The sequence below is a fragment of the Suncus etruscus genome, chromosome 10 (genome assembly GCF_024139225.1).
Source record: "Suncus etruscus isolate mSunEtr1 chromosome 10, mSunEtr1.pri.cur, whole genome shotgun sequence".
Lineage (NCBI taxonomy): Eukaryota > Metazoa > Chordata > Mammalia > Eulipotyphla > Soricidae > Suncus > Suncus etruscus.
In genome coordinates, this window is record NC_064857.1 from 1,464,284 (window position 1) to 1,488,320 (window position 24,037).

General features: G+C 40.7%; 1 protein-coding gene and 1 non-coding gene across 3 annotated transcripts in view; both read right to left on the bottom strand.

Annotated features, from left to right (window-relative positions):
- Positions 1-24,037, bottom strand: part of ATP6V1H (ATPase H+ transporting V1 subunit H) — an 89,714-nt gene that overhangs the window by 38,181 nt on the left and 27,496 nt on the right. The window contains exons 7-9 of one of the 2 annotated variants that reach the window (XM_049781917.1): positions 22,778-22,831; positions 17,178-17,275; positions 8,137-8,329 (exon numbers count right to left, since the gene is read on the bottom strand). In XM_049781917.1, coding sequence (XP_049637874.1) covers positions 8,137-8,329; positions 17,178-17,275; positions 22,778-22,831 — 345 coding nt within the window. The remainder of the gene's footprint in view (positions 1-8,136; positions 8,330-17,177; positions 17,276-22,777; positions 22,832-24,037) is intronic. The other variant, XM_049781918.1, reaches the window with a different exon arrangement.
- LOC126021716 (U6 spliceosomal RNA) lies at positions 11,877-11,978 on the bottom strand. Its single transcript, XR_007500203.1, has one exon. It is a non-coding gene; the product is annotated as a U6 spliceosomal RNA (small nuclear RNA).

Sequence of the window (24,037 nt, forward strand, 5' to 3'; positions counted from 1 at the left end):
TATCCAAGAACAGAATACTGGATAAACTAACTATGGTACATATACAAAATGGAATAGTACTCAACTGTAAGAAAAGACAAACTTATGCATTTCGCTGCTGCATGGAAGGAACAAAGAATGTCATTCTGAGTGAAATAAATACAGAATGATCTCTCTTATGTGGGATATAAAGATATAATAAGGAAATAACAAATGGCCAAGTACAACAGAACCTGAGAACTGATCAACATAACTGTGTTTACCAAGAATAGAGGGAGCTCTGAGGGAACCCTGAAACAATGAGAGTGCAGTGTGAGAATGTTGTATTCTAACATCTTTTGTGAACACAAAACCCCTTCAGGAACAGTTTTGTAAAGCATGTTAGTGTTAGGTGTTAGTGTTAGTAATAGAATTAGGGTTAGGGATTAGGGGTTAGGGTTAGGGATAGAAATAGGGGTAGGGGTAATGTCTCAAATTTAAAAATTAAATTAAAAAACATATTTTCTATTACCCTGATATTTAACTTCTGGGCATCATCTTGAAAAATACACACATAAGAAAAGGCCATATGTATACCTATGTTCCTAATAACATTATTAATAATAGGGAGAATCTGGAAACAACCCAAAAGCTTAACAACAGCTGAGTGGTTAAAGAGATGATGGGATATATATACACAATAAATTACTACTCAGCAACCTGGATGACATTAGAGGGTGTTAGGCTAAGTGAAGTGAGTCAGAAAGAAAAAGACAAAATCAGGATGGTTTTGCTCGTATGTGGAGTTGAAAGAAATAAAGAAAGGGATCAAACAATCCCCACTGCAATGAGACACCACCAATGGAACTGTGATCTGAAAATGGGGTCGGGGACAAGAGAAAGGGCCTCAGGAGAAAGGTGGAGTGATCCTGGCACTCCAATGGTAAGGAAGGGGAGGACATCACTGCAAGTATAAAATCCTAATATTGGTGCTACTGTAAAAATAAACAAAAATGAAACCTATTTCACTGTATAATTTCATGACATATTCATCAATATTATACAAAATCCTTTGGCAAAAAGTGGCCAATGACCATGATGATGTGCTATATACTGCTATTATCATTTAAAAATCATTTATTACTAAACTATTATTACAAGAAGTGGTCATAAACCAGCTGTCCTCTCATTCTCTAGGCTCTGCAGTTCTATTCTGAGAGCAGACGGCAGACTAAGAAATAAAAGCAAAACAAAACAAAACAAAAAACAATTGTTAAAGCAGAAAATAAGCATGGCTTCAAGGCAAAGCCAAGATAGAATTTCTCCCTAGCCGGGGGTCAGCCTGGCCTCTGAAATAAAGTTGGTGAAGTCCTGGATGCCTTCTTCTTCCAAGAGAAGGCTCTCTCATCTCCAGGAAAATCTACTTTGGGCAAGAAAACGTCAGACAAACCTAAACTGAGAAAAAGAATAAAAATGAATGACCCGAACTCTCTCAACATCAGAACAATAGAAACAAGTAACAGTCCCAGATTGAGGAGGGCTGAGAGGAATGCAATATAAACTGGGATGCTGAATTAAATCCTGGAACAAAGAAAGGACATTAATAGAAAAGACTGTAATTTGGCTAATAGAATTAATCTAATGTAATTTCTTACAGACTATGATTGTGTATGATGATAATAGAAAAGCTGCATGAATAAATCTGTACTACTTTGGTAATTTACTGCAAATAAAATGCTTTGTAAGACTCCCCCTCCAAAAATCATTTGCTGTTCAGGGGCCGGAGCAATAGCACAGTGGTAAGGCATTTGCTTTGCATGCAGCTGACCCAGGACAGACCTCGGTTCAATCCCTGGCATCCCAAATGGTCCCCCAAGCCAGGAGCGATTTCTGAGCACATGTCCAGGAGTAATCCCTGAGCATCAGCGGGTGTGGCCCCCCCAAAAAAAACAAACTAACTAAAAATAATAATAATTTGCTGTTCAGTACTGTCAACTATGCTTATCATAGATGATAAATGATAGATGATAGATAGATAGACAGACAGATAGATAGATAGATAGATAGATAGATAGATAGATAGATAGATAGATAGATAGATAGATAGATAGATAGATAGGTAGGTAGGTAGGTAGGTAGGTAGGTAGGTAGGTAGGTAGGTAGGTAGGTAGGTAGGTAGGTAGATAAGTAGATAATGAAAGATCTTCCTGGTACCTTACAGAGATCTTAGATCTTCCTGAAAACTTGCAGTAACTTCGATCTCATCTTATATTTTTATGTGATTGAGATGGTTCCTTTGCTTAAACTTCTGAACCAAGTTCTGCTTACACCAAACTTCATTGTTGCTGCTTGCTAGGTCTTTGTAAAACTAAAGAGACTTAGAGCTGTTCTTTAGATAGAGTTTTGGAAATTTTATAGCTCATTTTATCTTCCATATCCAGATCCCTAAAGTTTTCTTCATATCTATATCATTCATATGGTCATTAGGGTAATACTTTTAATTACAAGAATTTGAAATTCATTATTTGACTAAATTTGGATGTGAGAGGTCTAGCCTTTGGCCTTGTCAACTTTCTTTTTTTTTTTTTTTTTTTTTTTTTTTGGTTTTTGGGCCACACCCGGTAACGCGCAGGGGTTACTCCTGGCTATGCGCTCAGAAGTCGCTCCTGGCTTGGGGGACCATATGGGACGCCGGGGGATCGAACCGCGGTCCGTCTCCTAGGCTAGCGCAGGTAAGGCAGACGCCTTACCTCCAGCGCCACCGCCCGGCCCCGGCCTTGTCAACTTTCTACGTGCCTTTCCAACCAAAACTTCAGATTGAAATGAGAGAGAATATAACTCTTCTTGTTTTTCTAAATTTGAAGGGTTGCTACTGGCCAAAGTTCAATACTATGCATCTGAAGGAATAGAGAGAGACAAGGAGCTAGAAAGATTCAGGGGAAAAAAAAAAACAGCACCCCAAGACTATCACAATTATGAGAGTAATACCAAAAACTGGCCATCACAATTCACCAACATGCATGGAATAATGTTTGCAATATTCTAAGAATTACCACTGTGGCACAGAGACACAGTGAGCTCGCTATGGAAAAAATGGCAGAAACAGACAAGTCTGGCACAGGGTTGTCACAGACCTTTCATTTGTAAACAACGCAATTACTGCAAAACATAATAAAGCAAAATGCAATAAGAGAGCATCTGCCTATACACACAAAAGGCAGCATAAACAGAACTGACAGTGACTCATTCAAAGGCACAGGGCTTCACTGAGCGATGTCCCTGGGTATGAAACAACGTTGTATGAATGCATAGCTCGAGGACAGAAGTATTGTATTAGCATTGACTCTGTAGCTGGAATGCCCAGGATGGCAACACGCAGGAGTGCAGCCAAAGGAGCTCAATCTCATAGAGCAATTTTCATGCTTCAGAAAGCAGAAGTCATAATCTCAGAACTGTATCTTGAGGTCCCTGCTTCTCTGCTCTGTGTATCCCCTTAATATGCTCTTTTGGGTGGAGATAAAGGCAAGAGAGACAATAACCTCGATCCGTTTACAAAACCTAATGGCTGACCATTGCAGGAGGGTCTTTCGTAACCTTTCAGCATTTATCTGCCTCTCTCCACCTTTGTACATCTAAAAATTTCCTATGTATCTTTCAAAACCCTTCTCAAAGGCCAGAGAGATTATACAGGGATTTAAGTACCTGCTTTATATTTTCCAACTCTAGTTCCATCCCCAGCACTGCATATGGTCTCCCAACACCCCCAGAAGTGATCCTGAAGCACAAAACTAGGAATAGTCCTAAGCATCAACTATAGCCCAAAAGCTCACACACACACACACACACACACACACACACACACACACACACACACACACACACACACACACACAAACCCTCACCTCTTCTTCTAAAGCTGTCCCTAAAAAAAAAACCTGTTCTAAATTTCTTTGCATTACTTGTACTCACTCATATAAGTTACCTGTCATTACTTTAAACTGGCATTAATTTACATATTCTACCTTCACAATCCACAAACCCTTGGCAAGCAATTGCATTCCCTAATGATGAGCATAATGTCTGGTGTAAGAAAAAAAAAAACAAAACTTGTTTGTGAATTTTTAACTTGAACCTTAGCAATGAAAGGCATCAGGGAGAGGATTCTATTTGTACAACTTTTCTTCTTTACTAAGTAAACAAGTATATGGATAATAAAAACACTCAAGTCAAAATATTAATTTTTTTTAATTTTTCCAGGAATGGCCCTAGAGACCCCCAAATACTTCCAGGGTGATCCTTGAGGCCCCCCAAGCACCACAGAGATGGCCCTGAGCAGCAGCACCTCCTCGGGCTCTCCCAATGAACCATCTAGACAACTGTCACAGTGCCCCCCGCAGAGGCCCACTTGAGAGGCTGTCCCCACCCCATAAATGGGAGAAAACACATTCATTTTTAGTGATTAAACTAAAATGCAGTTTTTGAATATAGTCTTATATATTCTTTGAAATTCACTTGATAACTCTCTTATGCTATTTGCCAAAAATAAACTCCTATGGAACAGCCATATGTGGGAAGCAAGAGTAAAGGTCTTGAGAATGGATTTCCAGGTTCTGGCTTTTGGGGAGGTTTCTTTGTGGTGGTGCCATAAGTGTTCTACGTCTGATCTTTGGGGCCAGAGGAGGAATACAACAAAGAAGGTACTAGCCTGGCACATGGCTGACCCAGGTTCTAGCCCCAGCATCCTTTATGGTCCCCCAAGCACTGCCAAGAGTGATGACTGAATGCAGAGACAGGAACAAGCTCTGAACCTTATTGAGTGTGGCTCAAAAATAAAAACAAAAAAATATCTGAGTTTCATCCCTAAACCCTTAAAAGTGAATTTCTTAAAGAATGTGTTGCTTTTCATAGATATAGTGGCAAACAAGGAACTGAACAAAAATCCAGCAGGTAGGGCGATTCCAGGCACATGGCCAGCCTGGGTTTGATCTTCAGCACCCCATATGGTTCTCTGAGCATCCCCATATGGTTCTCTGAGCATCATGAGAACTGAGGCTACAGTGCTGAGCAGGAGTAAGTCCCGAGCATCACTAGATGTGATCAAAGAAAACAAAATCTGGTTCCAGAGAGATAGTACAGCAGGTAGGACAGTTGCTGTGGACACAGCCAACCCAGGTTCAAACCCTGGCACTGCATATGGTCCCCAAAACAACACTAGAAATGATTCCTGAGCACAGAACCAGTAGTACACCTCAGTACCAAGAATGTGCCCCATCACCCCAGATTCTTGCCCAAAAAAGAAAAGGACACAGGAGAGGGATTCAAGAGGATGATTTCGGAGCCAAAGAAATCTTCCTCATTAAGATTCAAACCTATCACTACTCATTGATCTCCAACTCTTGCTTTCTTCACCTATAAAATAGAAACACCTACTGTATAATCATGAAGATAAAATAAGGCAATGAAGGGCTAGACAACATAAAAGGCCAGAGCACATATGGGCCTTGCATACCGAAGATTTGGGTTCAGTCCCCAGCACAAGGATCGCCTCCCCCAGCTGGGAGCAAGCCCCAGAACCAGCTGAAAGTAGTTCCTGAGCACTGCCAGATGGTGCTGGAAAGTAAACAAAAGGAATAAGATCATGCATGAAAATCACCTAGAAAATTGTAGTATTATTCTTAGCCAAGCCAGGTTTGCTTGACGAGTAAGGCTTCAAAACACAATCTGAATCCCTGTTCTACCGCTTCCTGGCTGTTTAGCTGGCACATCACTCCTGGCCAAAAAGGCAACACAAGACACCTGGGAAATCATATACACAGCAGTGGCAAGCACAGAATGGTCCCTCAATAAACAGTAGTTAGATCACTAAATATAAACATTTCCCCTACTTAGTCTACTGACTTCATCTCTCCAGTCCTTAACCACAAACACTTGTAAGAGTTTCCTACACATTTTCCTACTTATATTTCAAAAGTGACTCGGATGAAGAATAGGAGATTTATGAGGGGAATAAAATCAGACAAAATATTTTAAAGATGATCCTTACTGGAGGTTGCAGGTTGCTAACCTAAGTTTGATCCCCAGAAAACCACTTGGTGCCCTGAATACAACCAAAAGTAATTCTGAGTGCAGACAGAGCCAGGAGTAACCCCTGAGTTTTTATCAAAACTGTAAAAATAAGTCCTATTTTTTTCTGTAATTCCATCTCTACAGCTGCATTGAACAAAAATATTCATCATAATATATGATGGGAAATATACACAAAAGAAACTAGAAATAACTCCTCATATCAAACCACAGTAGTTATTAAAAAGAATTCCAAAGACCTACACATATAAAAATAAGATACATATTCTTTGATTACTATTTAGAAAAAAATTATAGAATAGTAATTAAAATATATTCCATTTTTATCTCTAGATACAAAACAGAATTACAAGCCTTTTTACATATTCATCTGCGTCCTTTAAAAAATCCAAAGTATGTGAACTGAGTGCATTTGGCAAACGCGATACCTAAACTACTCGTTTCGCAGGAGCTTTGGACTACTTTAAACTGGTGAATGCTGATTATTTCAACAATGATTCAAAGCACACACTGTGAAGTAAAAATTTTATAAATGTGTTCTTCCCACACCAGCAGTGTGTCCTCACTGCCTCGGTAGCCCCACTTGCAGGAAAAGCAGGGGCAGCATTTATACCAATGATATAATAGACCAACAACTAGTATGTTTTAGGGTTGGGGAGTATAGATTTGTTAACAAAGGCAAAGCCTAGGCCGGCTGCCTGGCGCACACCAAGCACATGAGAAATCCTCCCAGCTCTACTGCTCTTGGGCAGCCAATGTCTCTCAGAAATCCAGTGATGTTGGGAGCAATAGAACTTATCCCCTCATCACAGTTATCAAGTAAATACAATGGGGCCCTGGGTAGCCAGATAGTAATGCCCCCTCTGTGAGAACTCTGTGGCAGTCAGAAGACCTGGGATTAAACATTTAGTGTCCTCAATTTCCCCATCTGTTCAAAGTAGGAGATTGACTTAGGTAACCATTAAAATTCTAGGATCCTAAAATAAGTATTTTACTCCTCAAAAGAATTACAGATCTAAACTGTCACTATATGCATTAAATATACTGGTGAAAGACTTAAAATTCACATTGGTCTCAATAAAAATTAAAAGGAAAAAAGAATTACAGATATGTATAGCTGCCTCAGAAATGTAATGTTCATTAGTAGATCCAGAATCTGAAATTACGATTTCTTTTGTTTTGGTATGGTTTTGGGCCACACCCAGTGACACTCAGAGGTTATACCTGGCTATGCACTCAGATATCACTCCTGGCTTGGAGGATGCTGGGGGATCGAGCCGCATGCAAGGCAAATGCCTTACCACTGTGCCATCGCTCTAGCCCCTGAAATTACGATTTTATACTAAACTAAGAACTTCAGAAGAGAGACAGTAAGAGTCCCTTGGCATACATTACACCAAAAAAGTAACTTCCACTCTCCTAACATCATGCAACTTTATTTCCTTCCAAGCACTCCATAACTCATAACTTACATTATTTCATTCATTGAATTGCTTTTCTCCCACCCACCCTCCACCTCCATTCTAGAATTAGTCTTGTTTTCCTCTAAGTTCACCAAGAAGCTACAATTTCACAGCTCTGTGGAATACATGCAATTCTTTTTTTTGTTTTGTTTTTGTTTTTTGGGCCACACCCATTTGATGCTCAGGGGTTACTCCTGGCTACGCACTCAGAAATCACCCCTGGTTTGGGGGGACCATATGGGACGCCGGGGGATCGAACCACGGTCCGTCCTATGCTGGCGCTTGCAAGGCAGATACCTTACCTCTAGCGCCACCTTCCCAGCCTCAGCAATTCTTTATCTCACCTGATGGTTATCTATGACATTCCACAATGAAAATATCTCACAGAACACACCCTACCCCAAACACACACCCAAGTACACCATCAATAAGCCCAAGAAGAAGCCAGAGAAATAACATGGCAGGTATGGCACTTGCTTTGTATGCAGCTGACCAACGTTTGACCCTCAGAATTCATATGGTCCCCCAACCCCAATAGGAATAATTCCTGAGCACAAAAGCAGGAGTAACCCATGAGCACTGCAAGATGTGACCCAAAAATGAAATGCAAACAATCCCACAAAACACTTACACGAAATGCTGCGAGAATGATTCTTGTTACTTTCTCCTTGACAGATTCTTGAAGGATATCAGACAGGACAGGAATGATATTATAATGTCGCAAGTATTCACACATTTGAGGGCTGAATGCCAGGAGCCATATTGAAAAAATCATCTGGTATTGGAGCTGAAAGCCGCACTTATTACTCAAAACGCCCATTATGCTGAAAAGGAATAAATACATTGAGAAGTCATTTAATAAAGTAGTAAGAAAAGAAAAAACTCTTTTTGCTTCGTGTCCTCAATTTATCTCCTCCCAGCAATAACAAGTAAACTAGATCCTTAGCATAGAAGGCCAAGTTCCAAGAAATAACAAGTAAACTAGATCCCTAGCATAGAAGGCCAGTTTCAAGGCAGCTTCACTAAATGGTGTCTCTGGGTCACAAGACTTCATCAAAAGGGATACTCGCTGCAGGGAAATAAGAAAACAAACACAGACATATCATAGAGCAAAAGGCAGAAGAAGAAAAAGAATCTGAGGAACATCAAAGCAGTGAAAACCAGTCAAACACAGGGATGCATTAGAGACGGATCTGACAAAGTAAATAGTACCACAATTTTGAGTCTGGCTGTCCAAGAAAGCAATCAATAATTTATAGCATTAAATATATCTAGGAGACTTTTGGAGGAGACCAGTGGGTGAGGCTGAAGAAAAAAAATACTTTGATACTGAATATAAAAGATCGAATTACTGAGGATCAGGCCCAAGAAGCTTCTAGTTCAATCTCCTGTCATAAAATGGAAACTGGAGTCACTAAGTAGACATCAAAGAGGCTGGACAAGGAGAAGCGATGCAAAAATTACTCTGGGAATGTTCACATCAAAAAAATAAATAAAATAATGGGTCAGAAAGATAGCACAGCGGTAGGGTGTTTGCCTTCCACACAGTCAGATGGTGGTTCAATTCCCGGCATTCCATATGGTCCTCCAGACTGCCAGAAGCGATTTCTGAGTGCAGAGCCAGGAGGAACCCCTGAGCACCATGGGTGTGACCCAAAACCCCCAATCCCCCACAAAAGGACAGGAGGTTAGGGCACTTACCTTGCACAAACTGACCTGGGTTCAACCCCAGGATTCCATATGGTCCCTGAGCCTATCAGGAGTGATTCCTGGAACCAGGAGTAAGCCCTGAGCATCTTAAAATATGCACCATGCCACCCCCTTCCCCACTCAAAAAAGGCAGACGTGGCCCATCAGAACACTAAAAAAATGACCAGAAGGATTCTAGGAAACTCAAATTCTATAAGACATAAAACTCAAAAAGTGAGCTCTAATGTAAACTTTTTTTTTTTTTTTTTTGATTTTGGGTAACACCCGGCGGCACTTGGGGGTTACTCCTGGCTCTGTGATCAGAAGTTGCTCCTGGAAGACTCAGGGTATCATACGGAATGCAGGATTTGAACCACCATCTGTCCTGTGTTGGCCGCATGCAAGGCAAACACCTTACCACTGAGCTATCACTCAGGCCCCTAATGTAAACTATTGATTTTAGTTAATAAATGTATCAACATTGGCTATCACTTGGAATCTACCACACTAAGGTAAGATTTAGTAACAAACTATGATACTCAGAGTAGGTAAATATGTAGATATGATATGTCTGCACTTCAAAGAAGGGATCACTATGACAATAATATTTGGGAATAATCATTCTGGACAAGAACTGAGTGCTGATATACATGATACCCCTTCAGTAACCATATTGTAAACCAATGTTTAAAAGAAAAAATATGGGAAGAAGAAATAGCACTGGTGAAAGATGTTGGACATGGTAAGACTGAAATTCAATCATGAACAATTTTGTAACTGGCCAGGAAGCAAAATAGGGACATTGGTAGGGGGAAATGTAGATGGGTGTGTTGGACACTGTGACTGAAATTCAATCATGAATAATTTTTGCATCTCAGAGTGATTCAAAATTAAAAATAAAAGTGATATGATTGATACCGCTTCACAAACAATATTGTAAGCTACAGTGCCTAAAGGTAAAGAAGAGAAAAAGAGAGAGGGAGGGAGAGCGAGGGAGAAAGAGAATTGGGTAGACACCAAGACTGACCTTCTGCCCCAACACCACCATTCAGCTCCTCATTGAAAGACACCCTCTCGGTCCCCAGCTCATGCCTATACAAACAACTACAATCAACAAGCCTGTTGATCCATGCTTGGTGGCCCCTCATGCCCCCATCAAACTATGGACTGTTGCATGATACCGGAATCAGCTTCAGCATAACCCCTAGTTCAAGGACAATATAGGTTTCCATAATGCCACAAAACATGTCTCAAACTCAACTACCACCTGTTGTCTTCAAATACCCTTGTTTTCTTTCTTTTTTTCTTTTTAAACCATAAAAGGGTCACATGTATCTCTTTTGTATATTTCAGATGTATTCCCTTAACATCTATAACTCTTTTCGAATATCCTCATATAGTGACAATTTTACCCACTAGATTAGTTATTTGATTGTTTGATTTTCCCCATGTGAGATCTGTTTTATAAGCAATACTGGTAGAAGAGTAACTCTGTATAGATTTCACGTTTATACTAAGTTATGGGAAATGTTGGACTTTATTCGTTGGCCCCCAGATGCACCAACAATATCTTGTGGCATTGCTTCTCTTTTGCATAGGCACATTAGAATGGGAAAATAATACATATGCAAATAAGTTCTTATCTAATAGAGATGGGAACACAAATTTGGTAATGTAATTAGGCCTTTTACCCTGAACATTGGCATAATGATTTGGCTCAGGCCTCAGAAAAATGGGCATCGCCCACACACACCTGAACAATGGATACCATCTATGGAAACAACCATAATTGTCTTTAACATTACCAGGATCCAAGCCTCTACCAGAGAAGACTTACCACTGTTATGGCATTGACTTCCTCCAAAGAGTACTCCCAACACCCAGGCGACTCAGCAACAGTCTGCATGCAGGGCAGATCGCTCCACATTTAATGATATGCTGAACTAGAGGATGCTCCAAATCAGCTTGACATCGATGAAAGAAATGCACAGAATCCAGAGTCTTTAAATATAAGAGTCTAATACCAACTATAGCTAAAGTGTGAAAAAGTTTCACCGGGACCTTGAGAATGACTGGAGTTGGATAGACTGGTATGCCTGGAAAGCAGAGTCTGTCTTATGCCAATAAACTCCTGGGGTGAGGCCTTTTTGTAATCAGGTCAAGGATTTTTTTTCCCATTTTCTCCATTTTTCTGGACCTATGCAAACATTGGCGATTGCCACTATCACACCTTTACTATATTTTTTTACTCTTATCCTTTAAGGAAAAAAATACAACTTACTGAACTTAAAAACAAATTACTGTAGTAGAATGCCTGTCTCGAATACAGGCAGGGGATGGGAAGGGGGGGAGGGGGTAATGTTGCACTGGTGAAGGGGGGTGTTCTGGTTATGACTGTAACCCAAATATGATCATGTTACTTAAATAAAAATATATTTAATAAATAAAAGAAAAGAAGAGAGGGGAAGAGAGAAGGAGAGAGAGTGAAAGAGAGAGAGAGAAGCTGTCTGTCAGAGGTAGACAGGGGAGAAAGCAGAAATGAGTGGAAAAAACTGGAGGTAGAGATCATGGGAAATGTGCACTAATAAAGGGTATTATACTTTATATGATTGAAACTCAATCATGAACAACGTTGTAACTGTGTGACTCAATTAAAGAATTTATACATTTTTTTCTCTATTTTAAAATATGGAACACTACGAATTTCTGTGTCATCCTTGTGCAAGGGCCATGCTGATCTCTGTATTGTTCTAATTTTAGTATATGTGCTGCCGAAGCGAGCACAAAAATTTACATTTTTTTAAAAAAAAGAATACATCTTGTGATTTTTTTTTAACGAAAACCTAAAATTGCTCGAGGAGACAGAGTGGTAGTGATAGCACAGTGGATGAGTATCTAGTCAATCCCCGGCATCCCATATGGTTCTCTGATCCTACCAACGGTAACTTCTAAATGTAGAACCAGGAGTAAGTCCTGAAAACCATCAGGTATGGCCCAAAACACACACACACACACACACACACACACACACAGCTCTAAAAAAATAAAAGATAGTACATAAAAAAGCGAACTTAAAAAAGATTGTTTTGTAGTGCTAAGGATCAAGCCCAGGGCCTCAACATAAGCAACCTACAACCCAGCTCTAAATAAAATTTGCCACTTGTTTCTATGATTTAGAACTACCATATTCTTGCTTGCTTCCACTTTCATGATTTATACAGTTGGATTTGTGCTGTGGTCCTTGGTTTTCTCAGGCTTGATTTCTCCCTTCAGTCCTTTGACTCTAGCTGTTTAAAATGGGCTTTCAACTCACTATAAAACTGTGGCATCTGATGAGACCCAATCCTGCTGCCTGTTCCCGTGGCTTTCTGCTTATTCTGGTTCGTAAGGAAGCTGGGACACTGGAAGGAACAGGGCTGAGGGGTCCAGTCATCATTTCTGCCCCACCATGAGGACATGCTGAGGACTGATTCCAAGAAGGAAGGACGGAGATTCTTCGAATGGCCCCTCTTTGTTTCCCTGGCAGTCTCCCCCACCCACAGCATCTTCTCTTTCCCAGATGTGAAAATTCCAAAGAGGTCGGATTCACTTTGTAACAGCTGGAGCCAAGCAAGGGCCACCTCACACCCACAAAGACACAAACGCCAGACAGACAACTGTTCTATCTATGAGGCTCTCCTGCTAAATCCCAGAGACCCAAGTGCTGTCTGAGTAGCAGACACACTCAGGCCTAAATTTCATCTGCCCAGCACACTCCTCTTGAAGAAAATCCATATCAGTGAATCTAAATTTTGCTCTCCTAAGTCAGGGACAATAGCTGCATTTCTTAGCCTTTGCACAGTGGGAGAGATGTTTTTAGAAAGCCAGCCTATTAAATTTATGACTAGTCAACAGCTCTTCACATATTTTCTCAGTGAAAATTAAAATGTTTGAATGAACAGAGGGTTGAGGAATGCTCACTGCTAAGAGTTGCTGAAGACCAGAATCAAAGGTCCCAGAGGAGGGCACCTCAATGATAAACAGCAATGCAGCAAGATTTTTGCACTCAGATTTTTGCTCAGCTAAAGCTTACAGGGAAACTTGGTTGGTGCTTTTTGCAAGAAGGCTTCGAAGTACAAAGGATTAAAAGTCAAAATATGCCTATAAAAATGTATCTATAATAACTGAAAAAAATTAAGCTCTCACTATCCAAATAGTAATTCCATGAAATAAGGCAAGGAAGCAAAACGAAGCTCCTGTGTATTAAAATAAAGAGGTCCCTGAGGGACAAAAACACTAACTTGGAAAACAGAAGCACAATAAGAGGAGGTTTCCTAGAATACAGTGACACTTACTTTACAATCCCCATATAGCTCTATTTACCCCTTTGTGAATCTAAGGTAACTGGAATTTGGGTGATTTTATACCCTATAATTTAAAGTAGTAATTATTTCATCATTATTTCTCACTCCCAACTATGCTATAAAAAAATAAAGACTATGGGCCCAGAGAGATAGCACAGCGGTGTTTGCCTTGCAAGCATCCGATCCAGGACCAAAGGTGGTTGGTTCGAATCCCGGTGTCCCATATGGTCCCCCGTGCCTGCCAGGAGCTATTTCTGAGCAGACAGCCAGGAGTAACCCCTGAGCAACTCCAGGTGTGACCCAAAAACAACAACAACAACAACAACAAAATAAAATAAAGACTATGTTTTTAATTTTTTAAAATGGAGGCTAGAATCACCTAGGATAATGCAGGAGTAAATGGCAGGGTCAGAATGACAGTGCAGGGATTCAGGTGCTTGCAGTGCCATCCCTGACAGAACAGGGACCCCAGCCAGCTTCAAAGGGTGCAGCCCTGGGGACTCCCAGCACTGCAGAGGTGTCTCAAGCAGCACTGCACTGACCTGCCAGCCCAACTGGCCAAGAATTAGAGGAGTCCTGTGTCTCCTAAGCACTACAACAAAACAGGGGGGTGGGGAGATAAGTGGAGGGTCATTGAGTCGGGTCTGGGCTTGGTAAGCACAAGCCTTGTGAACCCAGTCCTGTAGGTCTGTCCCCAGTATAAAGAAAAAATAAGCATATATTAGGAGTGCATGACCGAAGCATCCTCTTTATTCCTCCATCCGAAAGAATCATCCTTTCAGAAGGCAGGAAAACTAGAAACGCATCTCTGTGGGTCACTTTTGGACCAGAACCAGAAGCTCTCCTGGGAAATTTGCTTCGAGGGTGGCACCAGCCCTAGGAGCATCACCCTAAGCTGACAGCAGCCTTGTCCTGAATCCGCAGGTGCCTCGCTGGCCTGAGTGTCTACAAGTCTGTGTGATGACACTCAAACGAACACCCCTTTCCTTCAAAATTCCCTGGATCTCTGCTGCCGGACTTGCTGAGGGTCCCCAGCTGACAATCTCCCATATAAACCAGGGGTATTAGTTAGCTAAAGGAGCCACTCGGCTGAGAAGCTGGCACTGTGGGGCTGGAGAGACAGCACAGTGCAAAGGCTTTTGCCTTGCACGCAGCAGACCCAGGATGGATAGTGGTTTGATTCCTGGCATCCCATATGGTCCCCTGAGCCTGCGAGGAGCAATTTCTGAGAACAGGGCCAGGCCAGGAGTAACCCCTGAGCACCACCGGTGTAACCCAAAAACAAAAACATTTTAAAAGTTAAAAAAATAAGAAAAAAGGAAGCTGGCACTGTACTGCAGGGGGACGCCTGACTGTCCAAGGCCTGAGAGAAGAAAGCAGACACATGGCACCTGGACACCCTGTGCCATCTTCCCCAGCCCTGCCCAGTCTGTGACCACCAGGAATCACAATCATGAGGGTAACAGCACACGGAGACTTGCAGCCTAAACCTCCCATTATTCCCATCCTATGACAATAAACTGAGCTTGCTGGTGTTTGAATCACGGCATAAATCAAAATGGCAGACATCTGACCCTCTCACAGTAACGGGCAACCGGTCACATAAGTAAAGCTAAAATGTCTCCAGATACCACCATCATAAAGGCATTTTCTCAAACTCAAGAACTGGCCAGTGAGAAATCTATTTCTAAAGACAAGGAGGTTTGCTATTTTCACAATGTCAGCCATTTAGCACAGGACTTGAATATAATGCTCAATATTAAAAACAAAGACCACACCAATTGCTAAAAAGATACATAATTCTTTGCTTTTACTGTATGATGTCTACAGAATAAATGTCATTACTATAAGGTTTGCTATGATAGGTACCATTAAATTTCAAGAGTTATTTGTCACTATCTTTTTATCCTTGTTTTTGTTTTTGTTTTGTTTGTTTGTTTTGGGGCCACATCTGGCAGTGCTCAGGGGATTACTCTTGGCTCTTCACTCAGAAACTGCTCCTGGCAGGCTCGGGGGAACATATGGGATGCTGGGAATCCACGTACCAGGCAGATGCCCTACCTCTGTGCTATTGTTTTGGCCCCTATTTTTTTACTCTTAATGCTCTTATTCTTAAAATTAGTAAACTGTGAATTATGGTAACTTCTTCCTGACCAAAGTAAGAGTTAAATAAATATAAATAAACTGAAAGTTGCATATTAATGAATTACTGTTTTATTAATAAGTCAATGGATACTGAAGTTCATTACAATTTAAAGTATCCCTTCATTGCAGAAATGATACTTAAAAATTATCTAGGATAATCAGAGGGATAATGCAGCTGCATTAACCTAGCTGGATAAGCAAAGGTGCTTTCTTTGCACAGTCAAGCTGGGCTCGATCCCCAGTGTCAGGTCTGGTCCTTTAAGCACTATGAGAGTGACTCCTGAGTATAAATCTAGGAGTGTCACCTAAGCCTCAACAAGTGTGGCCCCCCCCATAATGTATCTAAAATGCTGACCAAAAAGACTTAAACTAGTTGACCCACTTTAGGGCTGAAAAGTTAGTACAGGGATTAGGTATGTATCATCCAAGCAGTCAACTCAAATTCAATCCCTAGAGCCACATATGGTCAAACGAGCCTTGCCAGAAGTGATCTCTGAACAATAAACCAAGAGTAAGCCCTGGGCACAATTGGGTATGGCCCAAAAAAGTTTTAAATAAAATTTCATAGTGAATTAAGTCTCTTAACAGGAATACAATGATGCACCTACCAACTTAAACCTTTATCACAACATCAAGGTAATTGAATAAATTCAGGTTACTCAATCACCAATCGTCTGTTCATAAAATAGCAGCCTGTATGGACTGTTTTTAGTAGAGAAATAGTATCTTCAGTAACTATAGAAATAACTGACATAATAGAAATTAGTATGAAGAAATAAATTGTCTCTTCGCAGTAAAATAGGATTATGTGTTTATGGGGGGGCCAAGGGTGATTAAGTAGTCTATTGGTATGATTTTATTCAATGTTATACTTTCTGGGCCTGCAAACTACAATTCGAAAAAGCAGAGTCTAATTATAGGCCAGAGAGATTGCACAGGGGTGAAGGAGCTGGTCTTGAACCAGCAGACTCTAGTTTAATCCCTGCTCAGCATTGCAAAAAGTCCCCAAGCTGTGCAGAGAGTAATCACTGAGCACCAAGCCAGGAACAAGCCCTTAGGAAAGCACTACTAGGTGTGGCACCAAACCCCCTAATCCTCCAAAAAAAAAAAGAAAAAATAGTTTAACTGTATAGCATGACACAGAATAGTTTATATTCATTATTGTTTTGGTTTGTATTTACCACCAGACACGAGTTTATATTCACTGTTGATTTTTGTTTGTATTTACCACCAGACATTTTTTCCCCCAAGTATCCAGAATTAGTTCTATTCTGCATTTGTTTTTTAGGAGATCTTGACCTTTTAAATAGCACTGCCCAAGCAGAAATATGAAGTCTGGTAGTACTGGGTTTCTAGGAAGGCTCGTAAGAGCCCAGGATCAACAGACATCTTCGAAGGAGCAAAGGTTCCCTTTGGGTTATGAGCTGCATTAATTTCTCGGTAAATGTCAGGGAGAGAAGCCCTCCCGTCACGACTCTAAGCAAAGGGCACTCACCAGTTCACCCCGTCTGCTTCCACCCAGGCAAAGCGGTACTCGTTGACCCGGAGCATCAGCTGCAGGCACCCGGCCACGCACTGAACATACTGGGAACTCTAGGCAAGGACAAGGGTCGAGAGAAGAGGCATTTAGAAGTCTCACAATGGCGCATCCCCAGTCTGCTTTGGGTTTCGCTTCTGAGAGCTTTCCCTCCCCAGAACAGAGGGGCTACCCTCGCCTGGTGCAAAACGGGGCCTCCTGCAGGCTCTCCTCTTTGCTTCTCATGAGGGAAGCTCTTTTTCTCATCCAATTGAAACTGCACAGTTAGTATCATGCCAGTTGCCACATACATGGTGATGGGGAACAAGGGAATTATTTCTCTGGTACAGATCGATAAACATCCTATTGCCTTTCCATGTTTCTTCACAACTGGATATGGGTTTTACTGTGATTACAGGTTTTCATAATTAAAAATATCCATGAAAAACAAAATAAGAGAGGTGTGGGTGTTAGAAAAAGCTTAGAAACAAATCAGACTGGGCAAGTTCTGAACCCCAGTTTCTCCCTTCTTCCGATGGATGACTCTCCAAACCCTCTTGCTTTGCACTGTTTGGATAAGTAAAGGAATTCAGCCAGCACCAAATGGAGAGCAAGAGAAATTTAATAAACAAAACTTTAATCAGCTACATTGATAGATTGTAAGCTACAGAATCTCAAGCAACAAAAAAATTTTTTTTAATTTAAATAGTCTAGCATTTCTTAAATTTAAGTCAGCTCAATTTTGGAACTCATATAAAGTGCTAAGCAATCTTGGAGCTGCCCTTACCTTTCTTAACTAGAAAATAACATATCGAGATAAAAGAGCTCTTAGAGAAAATCTAATTTTTCACTTAAATTGCTGAAGTGATTTGCTTAGTAAAAAATACTACTTGAATCTGAAATGACTTAACAAAAAATTTTCAGATATTCATTTGACTCTTTCCTGGATAGGATTAGTTTAAATGGCGTAGAACCACAATTATTTGACATTGATTTTGAATATGGATAGTGGGGAAAGCTTTGCACAGAGCTAAATGGATTCCATCTCGGCACCCCAGCTGGTGCCCTGAGCTCTGCAAGGAGTGATCCCTGAGCATAGAGACAAGAGTAAGCCCTGAATACCACTGGGTGTGGCCCAAAAATAAACAAGCAAAACCTGTTAAAGAAAATATATTTAAATTGATTAACATACATATTTCTCAAAGTATTTTCAAACAGAAATAAAAATGTTTAATGATACCAGAACTTTCGTTTTATTCTACCCATTTATGCTATCCATGGGTATCATAGTATCTAATATCTAAAAGACATAACTTTGAAAGGTGGTATGATTTGTTGGAATTTAACAAGTTAGTCCACCCTCGTTAGATTTGGGGCAGATTTCTTTTCCTGCTGCAAGGGACAGCCTAAGTCTAACCAAAGGGTGTCCTCACTACAGAAAACCTGGTTTTAAAAGACGGTTACTCTTCTCAACATATTTAAAAGAATGTTATCAAGACCTAAGTTCACATATGATCTACTACGGAGTTCGTTCTCGAATGAAATACTCCAGATATAAGTGACTGTATCTACCTAACAGCATGGGCAAAATGTTCACAGCAAGATTATCCCTAATAAATAGCAACAGTATTATGAACTTGATTCTAAATGTTTTATATACCTTGATTTTAAAAATTAATTTTGAAAGATTACTCGCAATAACGTTTTTTGTGATTAGATCTGTACAAGAATCAATCCAAAGATCCAACAGAAAGAATATTCATTTGATAGATCACTATATAGCAATAAGAGAAGGAACTGCTGCTAATTAAAGCAAGAATACATATCAGTGTGAAAAGTGCACAAGAACATTCAGACACATTAAGAGGCCATGTGGTGGGGCAAAAGTGATAGTACCACCAGTAAGGCACCTGCCTGCATGCAGCCACTGTAGGAATTATGTTTGAGCATAGAGCCAGGAGTAACATCAGAGGATATAGGCCAGATAATCTCTTTTTCTAAAAAATCGAGTGCACATGGGTGCTGGAGAGATGGTACAGCACCTAGGGCACTTGGGGTTTGAGCCCCAGCATCCTACATGTTCCCTAAGCACTTCCAGGAGTGATTCCTGAGTACCACCAGGAGTAATCCCTGAGCACCAAGAGTTGTGTCTCCCCACCCCCGCAAAAAAATAAATAACCATAAAGAGCACATATGATATGGTTTCACTTATATGGAATTCAACATCAGGCAAACAAATCCATGGTAACGGTGGTCATAATAACAACCTTCTCAGGAGCTGAGGTGAAGGAGAGTACTGGGGACAGGACACGTGACATACAATCTCACTCTAGATGTCAAGCAAATCGGGACATTATAAAATAATGAGCAAAGAAAAGAAGAGAGTGAAGGAAGGAACTATTTTACTAGCCAAAAGTTTTGCCAAATTATCTGTGAAACTTACTAAAAGTTTTCAAAACTTTTCTCATCAAAAAGAAATATGCTGTTTAAATGATTTATATAAAAAAGGAAATAATAACAAGTTCTACACTAAATTTATATATACACATATATGTGTAAATATACTAAAATACATAAAATGTATGTAAACTAAATACATGTGCTAAAATACTTGTACCCACAGTCCTTTGAGTAAACAAGACACTCTAGACTAGCATTTCTCAGCAGGGCATCATATGGACCCTGTGCACTCCCAGCTACGACATTCTAAGGGGGACACAAATGCAAAATCTCATAAAAATGGGGTTCAGGACATGTGACTAGGGGCCAACTGACAGACAGGGCCCACAGGAAACAAGTAGAAAAGGGGCCACTGTGAGAAAAGGTCGAGAAACTTTACTGCTCTTCACAAGACTTCTTCATAAAAGACCTAGGGTAAATAGCTACATGAACACGGCACAATCTAACAGAACAACAACAACAACAACAAAAAAAACCACTATTAATTTATAAATGTCCTAATCTCTGCTGTTTTCAATTTCTCATCATGGTTTGCTTAGATAAATATGAAGACTCTATTAAAAGCTAAAATGATGAAAAACATAATATAACTCTTTTCTACATGACTGCTCTGCATACAGCTTCCAAGAACATAGATAGTATTTAGCTGGTTTGAGAAGGAGGGGTTTGATGGGAAAAAATGGGTAATGTTTTCAGTGCTGTACTTTGAAAATGGCAGGTAGAAGAAATATGATAAAACACCTCACCAGTATGCTTTTTCTATTTTTTTACACAAACACTGTGTGGTTTTTGAAAATTTCATTTAGAAAATATAATTCATATGAAAATGTCGGCAGACCCACCCAGGATTCAGAAGACGCTTCCTTCCATGACCCTGTTAAACAATTCAGCTCCCTTACTCAGGCTTGGTGCTCATTAAATAGTGGGAGACTCTTAGACTGACATCAAGTGGCAAAACCACACACTGCAGTTTGCAAAATAGCTGCCAGGCGCTCTGAAAGTGACAGACAGGGATTCCAGACACAGTCCCCACATACAAAATGCAACTTGGAGGAGAGGAATGGGGCCTCAGAAGACTAGGCCATTCCCAGAGCTACATGGCCAGCCGGCCAGTGTTTGGGCACAGGGCCTGAGGACGCAGTGCTATCTGGACACTGCCCCTCATATTCCCCCTCAGTAGAAACAGGGGATTCAGGCTGTTCCTGAGGATGCTTGGGAGGTCCTAGAGGGCCAGGATGAAACCAAGACCAGGCGCACATGCCACAAGGGATTATTTCTTTTTAAGGGGAAGGGCTTTAGGGTCACACTCGGGGCTCACTCCTGACTCTGTACTCGGGTATCACTCCTCACTGTGCTCAAGGAACCATATATGGGATGCCACGGATGAAACCAGGGTCCACTGCATGTCAGGCAAGTGCCCACATGCTGTGCTATCTCTCCAGCCCAAGACATTCTGACTGAACATCTGAACAGGCTACATGTCATGGGGATCACTTCAAGATTCCCATCACAGTTCAACGGCCTGTCAGCAAGGAAGTGTTCTCACCACTATATTCGCCCTGACCCAGAAAAAGCGGGCATTGCTTTCCTGCCCAGCTCAGCCACAAAATGTCACTGATGGTAAGACCCACGTTAGGAATGAGTGCAGATATTCAAGGAGACAAAAGGGTAAAGTGGATGAAATGCTGTCCCGCACATAGAACAGGCTAAGTAAATAGCAGCGACCAATTCAAATTCCATGATTAAAATAGAAGTCTACGCTACTCTGAACATACTGAAGAATTCTGAGTTCCAAGTCACAGCCATCTGACAAAGAAAGAACCTTTGGAAAGATATATTCGGGACTTAAGAACACTGTGCAAAGAAGGTGGGGAAACAAAGGCCGTCTTCTTTTTATAATTACCCCGGATATTAATTCCAGTGGGATGAATGCATATGGCGAATCAGATGAACCACTCTGACTAGGATATGGCCAATTCCATATATGGGTTTTGTGATTCCGTTACTCTGAACAGAAAGTGAATCAGAACACTACGTCACCAGTACTTGGACTTACCTCTTGATGTAAACTTTTCTGAGACAAATGGTTCAAATGCATTTGAAAAACCCACCAGGAGATTTGTCTGAAAGATGAACTAAGCCATTTTGCAAAATGCCAGTTTAGACACTCCCAATTTAAACACTTACCCGGGACCGAAAGTCGAACCCACACCACTCTTTCCTCACCATAGCAGTTTGCTCAAGTTCTACCGTCACCTCTATGAAATGGTCCACAGATCCTGCAAGTGCCAGCTATGGATACAAACTTCCTGGCGTCACAGGACTTCATGCAGGTCCTACTAAGTAGGCTGAAGACATGCTAGCCTCCAAAGATATTTTCCCAAATGATTTCCAATGTTCTGGAGACATTACAATAAAACTAAAAGCACGTCACCTTTTGTTTCCTCCTAACTCCCATTTCTTCCATTCAACTAATTCAAATGCTGATCTACCTCAACTGGCCCAAACATAATGAGTTCTTGAGTTCTTCATGTGTTTTGAGGATAGCAAAAGCCAAAGCATATTCCCAAATGGGGAAAACAGCTCTAACCAAGAAAGGAACCAGAGGAGCTGTGATTAATGCTGATGACCTTTGGGCTCTATGCAACCTGCCCAAAAGACAAAAAGGATGGGAGATACCCAAACACTCAAGAGTGTCACATGAGACCTGGAGTAGGATAGTGCAAGTAACAAGTCTTTGTGGCATGGGGCACTTGAAATGCTCAGCTTAATATTCGTGTTTATCATTGTACGGTTTATCAGCCAGCTGAAGATGAAGAACATGTTTAAGATTATATGCTCCAATTGCATATCCAGACTCAGACTCATGCTTTGATTCTAAAGTAGCCTATAAAAGGGGCAACAGGAAAGAGCGAGTTTCCGGTTTACTAAGAGAGAGAGCAATCGCTATAGATCATCATTTAATTTTTACATTGTCATTAACCTAATGGAAGTGACATGAAACCCAGATATTTATATTTACAGAACTATTAAGCGTCTTCAAAATTTTAGATGTCTGCAACTCAAAAAACAACATATTCGGGGTATTGGGAAAGCAAATTAAGAAGGAATGTACTTACATCACTTGAAGAGACTGTTCCTGTTTCAACAGCAACACCGCTACCACGCAGTTTCTATTATGAAATAAATAACTCATTACTTAGTTTTGTTTTTAATTTATCCTAATTTACCAGCTTACCCAAAGGAGCTGGGGGAATTCTACAATTTTTTTCCCTAATCCTACTTAGTAGAGCATCTTTCGCTAATAAAAAGCATCAAGAAGGTACAAGCATATCATTATGCTCGTCCAGATAATATCCTTAAGTCACTAAATAAAAAACTAAAACAAACTGAATGCTAAGCTCCAGCTAAATTTCATAAGTAAAGCTGTTACAAGGCCAAGTCTCAGTATTTAATTACTGAAATCTCTTCCCAACAAAACAAAATGTCTTAAGCTGAGCATTCTACATTACTCTCTTGTACAAGGCTTTCTAAATAAGTGTCCGCTGATGGGAAAATAGCACATATAATTAGGTTATGCACAGCCACTCAAACAAGCTATAATGGGGATGGAATCTAACAGTCTATAGAGAGAAGATGAAAGAAGATTTAAGGTAGAAAGTATAGAGGAAAAGGGATAGTGCATCTCTAAAAGGAAGCCTTCATTTTATTCAACAACCACTAAAGCCAAACAAGAGGTCCTGTAACCAGAATAATGCTGCAAAAAAAAAAAAAAAAAAAAAACAGAGGCCAGATGGTCCCACCGAGCATGAATGGGAGAGAGGATTCTAGCATAAGTTGCAGGAGCCAAATGGTACAGGAGGGCCCAGAAAAGAAAACAAACTCAGCAGAGCCAGAGGTGGAAAAACACTGAAAAGCACTGCTCTAAACTCAAACAAGAAATTGCTAATTTTCTTTAAAGTCAAAGAACATAAGAGCCAGGTTTGCTACTGTTTGAATGATTCAAAGGTGATTTCTATTAAAACTGGAGCTTATGGTCCTTTTGATAAGGGAGAAAACACTCATGAGAGAAAAGAGATTTCAGACAGACCGTTAGCCACAGGACAGTCACAGAAGGAGTAAACTGGGTGTCAAACAGTCCTGCTCCACTCTCCAGTCAAGAAATCTAAAACCTTGATTCCTGATCAAAGCATAGAAGAGAAGGACCTGCCCGTTGCATGACAAACACAGTGATCTGTAGTCCTAATTGCAAAGGCCAGACCCAGAGGGTGCGACGCCAGATAGAGTCAGATCAGAAGGCCCCAAAAAGCAGAAATAGCAGCTACAGTGACAGAAGAGAAAGACCGTGGAGATGAGGATGCTGGGGTGACATGGGAAAG